General features: G+C 32.3%; 2 protein-coding genes across 7 annotated transcripts; one reads left to right on the forward strand and one right to left on the reverse strand.

Moving 5' to 3' along the window:
* Positions 1–3765: 3765 nt before the first annotated feature.
* LOC100746852 (cytochrome c oxidase subunit 6b-3) lies at positions 3766–6850 on the reverse strand. Of its 3 annotated transcripts, none has more exons than XM_012384827.3 (3): positions 6691–6807; positions 4217–4336; positions 3766–4131 (listed from the first exon to the last, which is right to left on the reverse strand). In XM_012384827.3, exons 2-3 carry the CDS (start codon positions 4324–4326, stop codon positions 3963–3965), a joined length of 279 nt encoding a protein of 92 aa, XP_012240250.1. In that variant the 5' UTR covers positions 4327–4336; positions 6691–6807; the 3' UTR covers positions 3766–3962. The 3 variants fall into 3 exon arrangements, with proteins under 3 accessions (XP_012240250.1, XP_012240249.1, XP_003488964.1); XM_012384826.3 differs by having other exon boundaries at positions 3767–4131; positions 4217–4333; positions 6691–6850; XM_003488916.3 differs by lacking the exons at positions 3766–4131; positions 4217–4336 and adding an exon at positions 4350–5739 and having other exon boundaries at positions 6691–6822.
* A 690-nt stretch (positions 6851–7540) lies between these two features.
* LOC100747092 (RNA-binding protein 39) lies at positions 7541–14752 on the forward strand. 4 transcript variants are annotated; one of them, XM_033320376.1, is made up of 10 exons: positions 7562–7699; positions 7784–7857; positions 8123–8196; positions 10210–10274; positions 11999–12322; positions 12536–12743; positions 12811–13077; positions 13167–13342; positions 13412–13582; positions 13819–14752. In XM_033320376.1, exons 3-10 carry the CDS (start codon positions 8179–8181, stop codon positions 14114–14116), a joined length of 1527 nt encoding a protein of 508 aa, XP_033176267.1. In that variant the 5' UTR covers positions 7562–7699; positions 7784–7857; positions 8123–8178; the 3' UTR covers positions 14117–14752. The 4 variants fall into 4 exon arrangements, with proteins under 4 accessions (XP_012240247.1, XP_012240246.1, XP_033176267.1 ...); XM_012384824.3 differs by lacking the exon at positions 8123–8196 and having other exon boundaries at positions 7541–7699; XM_012384823.3 differs by lacking the exon at positions 8123–8196 and having other exon boundaries at positions 7561–7857; positions 12539–12743.
* Positions 14753–14853: the final 101 nt, after the last annotated feature.

A 14853-nucleotide genomic window follows, 5' to 3' on the forward strand; every position in this document is an offset into this window, starting at 1 on the left:
AAGGGTGCGGAGCGGTGTTATGACCCTCATTAAAGGAACTACTCATAGAGGTATCGGACAGTAAAACATGCTAACGGTTCCTTAGGACAATGAATACCTAATGTTGAGGCACGTACATAGCACAAGTCTGGTTAGCCCGAGGACCCGCCATAAAACCTGGGTTTTTCGGCAATTAAGATTTGTGCAAACGGACAGGCAGCTTTTGTCTCAAATCGACCGATCGACAGCGACGTCGATCCCAGGATCTTGTACTTAGACACCCTACCATAGCTGGCCTTGATAGCGTCATTGGGACGAGAATTCATTCTTTCTCGAGATCTCATCGGCGAAGGGAGTAGTACACGTTTGAGTTAGAACAAGTATACCTACCCTCCCGTTGACCGTGGATTCGTTATCGAACCCAAGACCATTATCACTAATGTCGCGAGTAGCTGATCGCCGCTGTTGATTGTCGAATCGGTAGTCTTCATACTCGTTGTATCAGGCCGTATCTTCGTTATAACACAACGCTGGTCAACTCCAAGGGAGGTCTATCAAACGCCCACAATCCTGTTCCTCACTCTTCTCCGACACATATAAAGGCCCAAAGACATATAAAGACAAACTGAGATCTTTGAGTCATAGCTTAAACAATCTTTCCTTTTTCTTATTTGTGATAGTTAAGAAATGCAAGCGACTAAATTTATGATACAACATTTTATGTTTAGTTCGCAATTCAGCTAATTTACTTAGCAGGCCGGCCTACAGTTTACAGGCGTCACTTAGTGAAAATTCGTTTGTTAGGGATCGGTCATTATTCATTTCCTTGCTAGCAAAATATTATAAAGCCTAATTGGCTTAGCCTACGGGCCTAACGGTTTTCGTTTTCTTGTAATCCCAGATTTTGAGCTGGCAAAATCACTCCGTTATTAAGCCGCCGTTTACTAGCGACCAGTTTCTTTATCCCAGTAAGTAATTAGTTTTATTAGTCGGCACAAAACGGTACAAACGCCAACCAACCTCGAAAAATCACAACATTCGATCAACCACAGGGAATAAACAGTGATGAATGAAACTTTTACCACCATATTTGTTACATTTTTCTAATTAAAATAAAACCAAACACCATATAATTTGGAGCACATTTGCTTACTTAATAAATAAAAATTGAATACATTTTCTCAACGCGAGAATTGATTGTAATTTTAACAAATAAAAAAAAAAAAAAAATACATATCAAGGAAATGTAATTCAAAGTATATCGTATTTGGTTTTCTTTTATTCAGGAAGATCTCACACACACGTTAATAAAAGTTTAATTTAGAAAAAGTAAAAAATAAAGAAGTTTTATTTTTGAATTTATATTTACATATTTTGTCTCAAGGATGTCTGACATTGGATAATGTTAAATAGTTACGAGGATATACGCAAAGACTTAAAACTACCAACGGTCAAAGAAAAAATCGGCACGTACGCAAAAAAATACAAGGAAAGGACGGCAACACACCCAAACCAGCTGGCTGCTGAAGCGAGCAAAACTCTCATAGAAAGAAGACTAAAAAGAAAAAACCCCGCTGACCTTACTAAAGAAATAAAATAGTCAAACTGGAAGATGGTATCCCGCTGGGGGTAGCCATCCACATGTTATTTAACAATTAAGCTAGAAAAATTTACCGAATGTCCAGCTGGACAAATTGTAAAATACAAACTAAATAAAAAAAAAAAAAAAATGATATAACTAAATAAAAAAAAAAAAAAAATAAAATACAAACTAAATAAAAAAAAAAAAAAAAATGATATAATGTTTGAGCGCGGTGGGCCACCGAGTTTTACGGTGCGCCGAGGAGAATCTCAACCCCCCGTAATAGAGATGACGACCATACAAATATCAAGAGATTCTTTTTCTGCAGATGCATCAGAAATATTATTCAGATTCTATCAAGTATTGAAATTACTATTAAAACGAAATTTAGGTTTTGTTATAACACAAATATTATCGCGAGAAAAGTAAATTTAATATTAAATCTAAAAAATTGTGTATAAAGAATATATTAAAATTATTGCATCATACCACTAATTGATAATTCATTTAAAACGAAAGATTTTCTTTTCTTCTCTAAAAAATATTGTAATAAACAATTAATTTCTCTTTCTCAGGCAACTAAGCTTAATTATTGCTTGATTTTTGTTATTCTCATACTTGTCTATCTCAGATAGAAAAATTTGAATTTTTCCGTAAAACCGTACAATAAAATGCTGTAGTAACGTAAAGCCACAGTGAGTATACCTCATTTGGAATACCTCAAATGGAACTAACTGGGTTCTTGTATATGCTAACGTGGAACATCTTTAGCACTTTGCCGCTAAGGGTAGCACTAGTCCGGAAACAACTAGAATCATTTGACCATAGATTCGTTTCTACTAAGGAAATTATAATAGTATCCATATGCAGTAATATTAATTATTAATTAAATATTAACTAACACTATTCCTACTACATAATGATCTCGATATTTTATGACAGTTATTTGTTTCATTTATTATTTGGGGGTCCCTAGAACTCTATCTCCCTAGAAAAATGATACCTAATATGACTCAGAGAGGTACTATATTTTGCTATGGCTAAAATGTATGGTTTTAGTGTATTTTCTTTTTCTATGATTATACATTTTAATATGTTTATTTAGCATTAATCATTATATAAAACTCTTGTACTTTAGGATCTTCTCATTTCAATAATATGAAACTTTTAAAAATCCTATCCTTCGGTGTAAACAATATGTACTGTACTGAAAAAAATAAACAAAGAAACTTTTAAAAATAGAAAGTATGAGTGAAAAATTTTTAACATTTTTATATATAAAAATTTATTTTATTTCTATTTAGTTATACTATTTTTATACATGAAATCATTAGAAATTCGTTCAAGTGCTGATCAAATTTCAATAATTACTTTTGTATATATCGTCTTTTTATTTAAGAAAATAGGAAAAATTGACATCGAATCTATTGAACTTTTGCAGAGTTTCTTCTCTGTATAATGATAATATTTGATGATATATACTTGCATATCAGGATAGGACAGAACATTAAAACAGTAAAATCCTACCTCATTACTCTATCGAATCTATGTATGATTTCTACGAGACTATTGTCCATAGTAGGGATTAGGGATTGGAAAGTTTTTCATCTATACAATGAAATTACATTTATCTGAATAAAATTTTAGTTAATGTCCAATTAAATATATTGCTGTTGATCGAATTCACTTATTTGAACGAGAAATTCTATTATATAAATGAGAAAACATTAGCAATAGAAGGAGTTAGTAAATTTTTATTACACATTCATCTATGTAATCAAATAAATCGAATGTTTCTAGTATAGGCAAGTACTATAACCGAAACCTTTAAGCTGAAAGTTTTGATTTACGATTATGAAAATATATGATAAATACTTCTTTAATATTAAGTGATTACGCACATAAAATAGATGTAAAGTTTGATCTACATATACAGTTATAATCAAGGAAAGCTTTTACATAACTTCTTACAAATTATGTATTACTTTTTATGGTAGACTTAATTTAATATTTTTTGTGAACTATTTAGCGTAAGACGTGAAATACATACACTAATTTATGCAATATCCTATGTGCTTGAAATTATATGTGAACAATGTATAGTAAATAATTTTAGATTTGAGCTTAATAATATAAAAAAAGTTTATGTATTATTATAGATATTAATTTGTATCCAAAAAATTATAAAATAGTGAAATACTTAAATTTTGTACAACTTTTATTTATATTCAGTAATTATAATGAAATAAAAACAATATTGATTAACAGAATTCAATAGAAGTTAAACTATTATTAATTTATTCAATATTATTTTACAAACAGGAAGGTAGAACTGTAAATTCCTGCTACTGTGTAAACAGCATTACTAAAGTGGCAGTTACAATGTGATGCCTCTAATGTATTATAAGTTTCCTGGAAAATTTCCATTCTCAATTTGATCATTCCAATTTGTTATCCAACTATTTGGGCACATTGCAGAGTATACTTTTTTGAAATATTTACATGCATCATAATCCTCACCATGTCGTTTTTTGCAACGTTGAAAGTCCACAAAACTAGTGTAACAATATCTGTATTCAAAATAAACAGGAATAAGCAATCTTATACATTAACAGTTTATAAGAATTAAAATACATCAATTTATGTTTTGTTTACCTTGTCTGGTTTTGATTTGGGAATCTTGGGTCATATGGTGCTGTGTTTGGTTTCAAATCGATGGGGGTTTCTAATGTTGCCGCATTTCCAAGTTCTGTATATTTAACCATATTGATGCTGCTTAACAAGTTACAATGTATTATATTTATTAAAAGTGCTACAATCTGTCACCCTCCCTTTCTCCCACAAGGCAAACTCTTTACATGTTTGTCTCTCGCTTTAGTCAGTTTGTCTCTTGCATCACATAGTACACTATCACAAACATTAATTGCTTTCTCACTGCAGTCCTTGTTTTTACTCTCATATTACATTAATAATGTTCTTTAACTCGAAATATTTAAGAATTTTGGATACTATATATTTATAATTTTTGAATAACATATACTGTACATTCTATCTAGTAATTGAGAAAAGAAAAAGCTTCCCCATATTTGCATACATTTCTATAGAAGTTTTTCTTGGTAAATAATAAAAAGCTTTAATTCAAAGCTTTCATAAATTTTAAATAATTTTAGTATACATGGAGCTCTTTTTTAAAGTTGGTTAATAGCTATTCTTGTATATTTAAATACAACCATGTTGTAATTAAGAGAACACAGCATCTTTTGAAAGCACATTCATTGTAGATAAAACAAAGTAACAAAATGGAAAATGGTTGAAAATAAAATCAGCTATTTAACCAATGGTCTTGTGTTATCTTCTTCCTGACAGCAAACTTCTCTGTATTTTTTCACTTCAGCCATATAGAGTGACCAAGCATCCTTAGGTTGTTCAACAGTTTGTTCAGTCTTTGGTTTGGCAACCATTCCAGTTTTTAAAATTCTACCTCCTCGCCTCTTTCCTACCATCAAAGGTGGAGGAACAACAGTTTTTTCTTCCAAAACAGAAGTCGCCGGTTTTTGTGCAGGTTGCATTTGTTCCTGCATTTTTTTAAACATTTCCATAAAACTACCATCATTCTTAAAAGCATTAGATTGTGGAGGAACAACTGGATGAGATACAGTTGTTTCTGTATTATCTTCAGCTGTATCTGACTCGTACGATGGTGCTCTATGGTATCTGCGGCTTTCTCTACCTCTATGTCTATCTTTACTCCTATTACGACTGCGACTACGTCTCCTATCTCTGGAACGCGATCTTCCTCTTGACCTAGACCTTGATCTATCTCTCCTGGAATATTTGCGCGATCGATCTCTATCTCTGTCTCGATCTTTATCTCTATCGGGGGATCGAGATCGTTTGTACGATCTAGTTGGAGAAGATTTTGAAGTACTGCGTCTTCTTCTACGTCTGTCTTGTGGCGAGTCATTTCGGGAAGATCTACTGCTTCTATACTCCAAGGGTGAAGGTGAACGGCGCGACGACATTCTGTTTTTGTACCCATCATATGTTGTATAACTTGCACTATACATAGGAGGCGAAGGTGGAGCTGGTGGTGAATCTGTATTGGACTTGGAACTGCGTTCATGCCGTTTTGAATCCATTGTTGCCTCTCTCACCACGCTGAATGGACAGATGGACACCTATAAGGATAGAAACTGCCTTCTATGAGTACACTGCTCATTTCGTCTTACCAAGCCTTTATCTGATTGGTTTTAAATGTACGCGTATGCAAGAGACAAGTAGACTTATAGCGAGAGATCAAAATGTATTTAAATTGCCATTAATATAAACAAAATTCAATCAAAGCTAGGATTTTGTCTTCAGTAATTTCTATATATATGAATTTCATCCATTTATTTTTTTTACGATGCAATATATGTTATAGAAATTCAGCTTTGATTGTATCCTTATCTATATCTCTATATTTCATTATAAGTAATTATTTCAATTGATTAAAATTAGTTTAATTTTATGTGGTTATATAATTCTACAATTCTTATACTTTGTTATATTATAATACAAATGATTATAATACTTTTAAAAATAGTATAATTTACATTATACATGATCATCAATCTAAATAGTACGATATTATAGAGTATACAACACTTATACTCATTTTTAGGTAAACGTATGAGATAACGTATGAGATAACGTCTGATGTCTTAAAAATTAATGTTCAGTGTACTTCCGATGCTAATCAGAGTTTCCAAAAATTTAATAACGTTAAATTATGCTCGAATATGTATAAATTTAAATATAAATTTTTCTTCTGATACTCTGGAAAAAGAAATGGTCAAAATGGAAAACAGCTTTATTCTATATGTAATACGACATCATTATTTAATAAAGATTACCAAGATCAGCAATAACAAAAATATAAAAGGGGATAAAGAGAGAAAGAGATAAAAGAACGTGAAATTTGATAGAAAAAACTTATCCAAAACTAAATAGAATTTTCAATTAGCATATAAAATAGTTGTCGTAGAGAATATAAGTAAAATTCCTTTAAAACTTTCTTAAATATTTCGTTGACTACTTTAATCGCCTAAATAGCCTACAATTACACGAAATATCTTTATATAAAATACCTTAATCAGCCGTGCAATTGAAAACAAAATGGCCACTAGGCAAACTGCGCCAATCTGTTACGTCATGTACACCTAGGACAGTTAAAGCGTTAAAACTGATTCTGAGATGAGCTATGTGTTCTAGAGCGAAGAATATATTTCTAAGTTTCTCCGATAGAGTTCGCTCAAAATTTGCCTATCGAATTTCTTACCAAGAAATCTTTCTATTATCAACAAAAAATATAGTCGATCTGTTTGATGATATGACTCATTTTCTTTTTTATAACCTATAAAATACAAATTGACATTAAAAATGTAATTCATATATTTATATGCATATATAATATATAATAGTATAAATAATTCAAATAAATATTTTACAAACACTTATAACAAATATATACGTATATAAAATTATTCGTGAATTTTTTAAATTATTATAGTTTATCTATTTTCTATTAAATAAGTTATGTCGGGAATATGATCATATAATTCAGTCCTCAACACTCGCTAGGGACAAGCGTCTGAAAATTGAGTCGTGTCTGGTTGTGAAAAATTAACATGGAAAGTCAACAAGGACCTCGTTCCTACGAGACAGACTGAGATGAGTAAAATATATTTCTCTCTGTCTGAGACATTTGTAACATGTTAGGCATGTGCAGAACGAGGATCTTCTTGTCTTCCATGTTGATTTCTCGTAACTAGTTAGGACTCAATTTTCGGACGATATTCTACATATAATTATCAAATAAAATATATAAAACCTATCAGTAAAAAGTCAATCAAGAATCTATAGGGACATTTTAAAAATAGTTGTACGGTTATGGTTACTCGAAAACTCAATTGCAAAAATAATGCATTCGACACTTCCGTGAAGGTGGCGCTTGGTTCGTTTATTCACATCCGGTCTTCCATTCTCTTTGGTCATCGTCGCATATGATTGCGTTCTTGTTCCCTAACGTTCTTTATCGATCTTGCGTTTTCAGTAAATTGTTAAACGTTTAAATCGTATGCGAGCATTCGTTAGTCTGTACGTTATACACAATATCCTCATAGAGTTTTCAATTCGACCACCGTATTTTAGATTATCGAGTGCTAATGCGTGGTATTTCAGAAAGCTCACCGACTCGCGCAATGGCGGAGGATTTGGATGTCGAGGCAATGCTGGAGGCGCCATATAAGAAGGGGGTAAGGCTTAATTTTTTTTTCTCTACTTCTTTGTTTGTCTCGGTTTGCTCCTTCGAGATCCTGACTTTTTTTGTCCTATAAAGTCTACCTAATCTCGACGCGCAAGAATACAAATACGGCGCCGTACCGTTCCGGGTATGTTCTGTCGTGTTGCGATCGAGAAAAATATGAATCGTCCTTTCCTTCCCATATATACATGTAGAACAAAGTACGCCCTTGTCTCATACCGACTATTGATCAATACCTCCGTTTTCTGTACTTATAGATGGTACGTAACATGTACCCTCGCGCTCGTAGGATGTTCGGCAGCGAGTTCCTAGAATGCACTTGAAATACGAGGTATTAAGAAAAGCCATCACTAACATCATTTTTACTTAATTCTTTTTTCTTTATCTATTTCTGATCTTTTTTTCTAATTTTTTTCTCAGAAATCGTAACGTTTATTATTTTACGACGTAGATAGAATTGTTACTGCCACCATTTTACGGTTATAGAGAGACAAAGGAAAATACACATGCAAAGTATAAAGGTTGTTTATATTAATTTATTTAAAACAAAACAGAAAAAGAAATGTAGAAATGAAAGATGGATTTGTTAGGTGCTGTTCTGCCATGTGCCATGCTATTCTATTTATCTTTATAACATTTATATGTGGTAAAATGAATCAACTTATTTGTCCAAGCATCGAATAGCTTTTATATGTAGAATCAATAAAACTGTTGTCTGTAGTATTTTTTGCAGTAGAAGGGCATAATATTTATTGATTTTTACTATGTACCTTCGGCATTGTTAGGAGGAACAACAAAGGTATTTGTCGGATTTTAAAATTTCAAGCAGTTTCACATTGGCTGTGTTTTCTTTTAATTCATAGGAGTTTTATTTATACATCTTATTTATAATCATATATTGATTCCCTTTTTTAGGGAATCATATGTTGTTATAATTGTTTAAGATCTCTAAAATTAAAGGGAACAGTGGTATTAATGAAGAATTGTATTTTAACTGTTATGAATATTTGTGATATTAAATTATAATGTATATGTGTATAGTACAAGAGATACAAAATAGTTCTTATTGAAAGTTCTACATGTTTTATAGACAGGGCAGATGTAATAATCAGATTTAACCTATTTAGCAATTTGAGATTGCTAAATATTTAAATATGTTTTTTCAATGTGTTATGTATGTTATTCAAAACTCCAAAAAATGTATATTATTAAAGTCTACTTCTTTCATCATATGGTAGACCTTTGTTTTTAACTATATGACTACAATTACTAATGGTAGTCCACTAAGATGCTTATGGTGTTTTCATCTTTTGCAATATTTAAGATTTTCCATCAACATAACATTATTTGTCTCATTTAAAATTTGAATGTACATTGATATAGTACTTCACAAACAAAATGCATGGTAAATTGGCAAGCAGGAAATAAGTTATATGGTTCAAATGAGAAAATGTTTTAAAATTGTACAATCAATATTACTGAAGAATTGGTAATTGACTAGAGGATTAGTTTTATATTCATGGTAGATAAAAAGATATAACATCCGTAACATATACATGTAACACCATTATCATCATTTCATTGTATTAGTGCCATATACCATGTGTATGTTCGCTTTTAATCATGTGAAACATTTTCTCTGTACAGCTAAATCATCTTGTGGTATATCTACTGGAAGCTGCAAATGATCGTTGATCGTTTTGTTCCTAATTATGAGATAGTTAAATCAATTATACATGCAGGGGTTGTAGGTTAGCAATTAGGGTTCACATTTCGTGTTACATTAAAAACGTACTGTCTTTGATGAGGGCTCTCTTTTGCAGAAGAAAAAGGATGTGTGGTTGGCCATTGGTAGTTTAAGACCAAGGCATGCTCAACCCAAGATTGCAATGCTTTCCTAAAACCCGATAAAACGATTGGTAAGTTTGAGCCAGGTGTGTGCGAGGCGTCGCAACACTATGCTCGCCCCGTTTCTCTCTGTCTCTCTCTCTCTTTCTTCTCTGTGTCCTCATCTTAGCCCCCTCAGACCAATATAATCTACCTGGAAAAAGAGAAAGAGCACGAGAGTGCATCACCATCCAGCAGCAATAGATCTTCGATAACAGTGTTCAAAGGAGAGTTATCTACATGGTTACAAAAAATTTTTTTTTAACAGAAGACAGAACTTCATTATTGAGACATATTTTATTTTGAAACTATTGTCAAAATTTAAATTGTACAATATGTACATAGTTTATCTTTATAAAATTTACTAACGTTCTATGATTTGCTTTTTGTCCCCTTGTTCGCGCGTCCCTGCCACATCGGCTGGCTGGCATGGCATTCAACTGTTTGCTGTTCGTAGGAGCAGGACTCCTCATCCAAAGACAAATCCTCCAAGGAGAATGGGTCTAGCCGTAAATCATCTGGGTAAGCATATTTCACTTATTATAATTAATTTGTAAACACAATTTGTGCTTACTATTAGAATTAATATTTGAACCATTAAATCTATTAAAATATATACGTAAATGTTTTATTTCTACAAGTAACGGTAATGACTACGTGCCAGTAACGTACGCTACTGAATGGCGGTAAACGAAAGTGATAATTACTATCACTGATTTTTGTTGCAAACCCTGAATGTTTTGTTATCTTTTCATATCTTCCAATGTAATTTGATCGTTCTATCCGTCGTTTGGATCTCATAAAAAATTGTAGTTTATCTTGGTTAACCGATAATAATAAGTCTTGCTTCCTGATTACTTCTCCAGAAATTACTATAATTTCAGTAAAAATGGTAAGGAGCGCAAAATAAATAAATTTAATTATTTCGTTTTTGTTATATTATTACATACATTTTTTAAAATAGTACTATTATAATAGTTATTTTTATTAATTGAACAAATTTAAGTAAAAATTACATCTGATGAAAAACCATGAATGAAGAAGTAAATGGATTGAATTTTTTGAAATCCTTGTTTTAGGAGAAAAATATCTGTTGTTAAAAATTTATCGAAGTATTAGATTTTTTAAATTAGCATTAAAATTGAATTTTAATGCATGATTTATGATATGATAAAACACATGTGTCTGTAAATAAACTACTTTATCTGAACCTTTAGCCTTATAGATTGAAATACATATTCGATTGTATGTGAATATTTCAAATTAGTCATTTGGTACATACATATAACTGTTTGAAGTTATATTCTCTTTGTTATAGACCCCATACAATTAGTGTAAATGCTGGTTATTTTCATAATTCCAAAGGTTAGACCTGAAGATGGTAAGTATTTAGGAAGAATATCTGTGCTACAGATTATGTTAAAAATCTGAAATGTAATAAAAAAAGGATCATTAAACAAAATAGAATATGATGATTAAAACATGCAATAACACTTGTACAGATGTTATATTTTATAATATATTGATTGGGTTATTTTTATCACATGTGTTTAATTATACAATTTAATGAAAAATTATTAACCCTTTGCGGACGGGACGGTTCGAAGTCAACCGTACCGTGGGGCCGAGCTGCTGCCGTGATAGTCATTTAAAATCCCTAGCGCACATTTTTGCTTAGACGCGATTTTCGTTCGTAGCACTCCAAGATGTCAAATTCTAGACATATGTACATGAACAGATTCTCCACAGGATAAATAAAATGACCTACATATGAGTCTTTTATATATACGCATATATGAGATATATGAGTTTCTCGACCATAACGACGCGTTTACGTGGGATACATATATGAGTCTTTCGGTTCTATCAGTTGTTTGGCCAAATACATATATTAGTTCCTTGGCTAAATTGATGGTTTACGCAGAACGCATATATGCGGCGGCAGTCCGCAAAGGGTTAATATTAGGATTATTTACTTATTTGATTATTTATATCAGTTAAGTCGTACTGTGGAAATAAAAGCTAATTTTAGAAACTTTTTTACCACTAAGGGTTCGGATTAATAAGTGGACATATTATAATTTAAAAAATTACATTATACAAATTAAACTTAAAATTATCAAGTTCCGTTTATTATTTACTCAGATTTACTATATCATGTACATACATCATGGAATACAAATTAGTTCTATAGGTTTTATTAAAAAAACTTCTTAGTACACTTTATTGGTTTCGTTTTTTTACAGGAAGAGCAAGCATCGTTCTCGTTCCCGCTCTCGATCACGGGACCGTCGGGAGAAAGATCGTCGCGACCGCGACCGAGATCGAGACAGAGATCGAGATCGTGACAGAGATAGAGAGCGCGATCGTGATCGTGATCGTGACCGTCGACGTAGATCAAGATCAAGAGATCGGAGAGACCGCGATAGAGACAGGGATAACAACGATAGAGATAGGGATCGACGGGATAGAGACCGAGATCGAGACAGAAGAAGGAAGCGATCCCTCACACCAATTACACTTCCCAGAGCAAGACTACCATTTGGAAAGGGTGTCAGTCCTCTTGGCATGTAAGTTTGCATGAATTCATTATTTGGTAGAAAATGCAAAATAGCCAAATAGCCTAAGAATATAAGAATAACATATTTCAAAATTTAAAACTTTTCCACAAGATATTTTAAAGCATGGAACTTAGGGTTGCATCACTTTTGCGTCTATAATTTTTTGTGATAAATTTTAGAATGTCAATGTTTTTAATTTTTTGTATCTTATATTCATTTCAGCAGAAATGATGAGCTAACACCAGAGGAACGGGACGCCAGAACGGTGTTCTGTATGCAATTAAGTCAGCGTATACGTGCTCGAGATTTGGAAGAATTCTTTTCGAGTGTGGGCAAAGTTCAAGATGTCCGACTTATCACATGCAACAAAACAAGAAGATTTAAGGGTATAGCATATGTAGAGTTCAAGGATCCTGAAAGTGTGACATTGGTGAGTTAATATATAATTTATATTTGATATTATGTTTATTCTTATAATTATTTCATTATTTTCGCAGGCACTTGGTTTGTCGGGTCAGAAGCTTCTCGGTGTTCCCATAGTAGTACAGCACACTCAAGCTGAAAAGAATCGCATGGGTAATTCCATGCCAAATCTAATGCCAAAAGGTCAGACCGGACCTATGAGGTTATATGTTGGATCTCTACATTTTAATATTACAGAAGATATGCTTCGCGGTATTTTCGAACCATTTGGAAAAATTGATAACATTCAACTGATCATGGATCCGGAAACCGGTCGAAGCAAAGGCTATGGATTCTTGACTGTATATATCAAATATATATTAAAATATATTATAGATTATTCAATCATAATATTAGTATTTTCTTTAAAATATATTTATTTTTATTGCAGTTTAGAAATGCTGATGATGCAAAAAAAGCTTTGGAACAGTTGAATGGCTTTGAACTTGCTGGAAGACCTATGAAAGTGGGTAATGTTACAGAACGTACAGACTTAATACAGGGTCCATCTCTTCTTGACACAGACGAATTAGATCGAAGTGGTATAGATCTTGGTGCTACTGGAAGGTACAATATTCTTATATTGATCACTTTTTGTATTTTAATAAGTTACTAATTAATATTAAAAATATTTAGGTTACAGCTAATGTTCAAATTAGCGGAGGGAACTGGACTTGAAATTCCCCCTGCAGCTGCAAATGCACTAAATATGGCTCCAGTTATGTCAACACCACAACCACCACCACAAGCTGCTCCTCCTATAGCGACACAGTGCTTTATGTTATCTAATATGTTCGACCCACAAAAGTAAGTCCTCGTAATTTTCTTAACATGTAACAGGCATATCTGTAGACCTAGTATTAGATTACTTCTTTCACTGGGGGAATGTATATGCTAGATAAATTATGTTATCTTAAAATATCTCCCATGCATATCATTATATGTATGTTCAGAAACGATAACGTAACACTACATTAAACAACTACAAATTGTTTAATAATTATGCAAAGATTAAATTCAAACAGAATGATTTTTCGTTTCAGTGAGACAAATCCGAATTGGGCCAAAGAAATTCGTGATGATGTTATCGAGGAATGCAATAAACACGGTGGTGTATTACATGTGTACGTGGACCAAGCCTCACCTCAGGGTAACGTTTACGTTAAGTGCCCGTCAATAGCGACAGCAGTTGCGGCTGTCAATTCGTTACATGGTAGATGGTTTGCTGGTCGAGTAATTACAGCTGCCTACGTGCCAGTTGTAAATTATCACTCACTGTTCCCAGACGCGATGACGGCTTTACAATTACTAGTTCCGAGTGCTCCACGAAGGGGAATGTGATCTTAAGCAGTACGCAAACGCCAATTACAAATATGTAAATTTTAGTATTACATTTTTTCTTACTGGTAACCGAAAGGAAATTTTTGTTACTGTAACAGATCCGTTTAAGTGTCGTTTTAAGCCATACAGGTATTATTATCAATCACAAAACACACCTGCGTGACTCTTTCATACGTTCATAAAAATAACTACCTTTGTAAAGAGCTCTCATTCGATATTAGGGATTTTGACCAATTAGTACACGCTGAAAAATTGTTCTCAATAAATCTCTAGATGCTCTATTAGAGTATGAGATTGAAATTACCCTTTAAATAGTTCATTAATATCATATGTGTACAATGATTTATGAGTACTTACGTGTATTCACGTATCGAATTATATTTTAACAAATTCAGTGCAACAAGATATCGAAAAACTTCATTGCCTTCTTTGTTAAATATGTTAAGTAATAGATCCTTATTTAAGTACTCTTTTTTATTACCTGTAATAACTACACAATTGAACAACTTTCGACGCTTAACCTGTTAGAGTAAAATTAAATTTTAAGTAAATTTTGAAAAAAGTGGAAAGATTAATAGATTGTAATTTTAGTGCAAAGGCGTTGGAGGTGGTAATATATACATATATAAACATATATATATATATATACACACACACCTTTCTTTAAAATTTTCCGATCATTAAAAAGATCATTGAAACGTGCACAGCACATGTTCTTTATACAAAACCAAGTATAT

The sequence above is a fragment of the Bombus impatiens genome, unplaced genomic scaffold (genome assembly GCF_000188095.3).
Source record: "Bombus impatiens unplaced genomic scaffold, BIMP_2.2 scf_0298, whole genome shotgun sequence".
Classification (NCBI taxonomy): domain Eukaryota; kingdom Metazoa; phylum Arthropoda; class Insecta; order Hymenoptera; family Apidae; genus Bombus; species Bombus impatiens.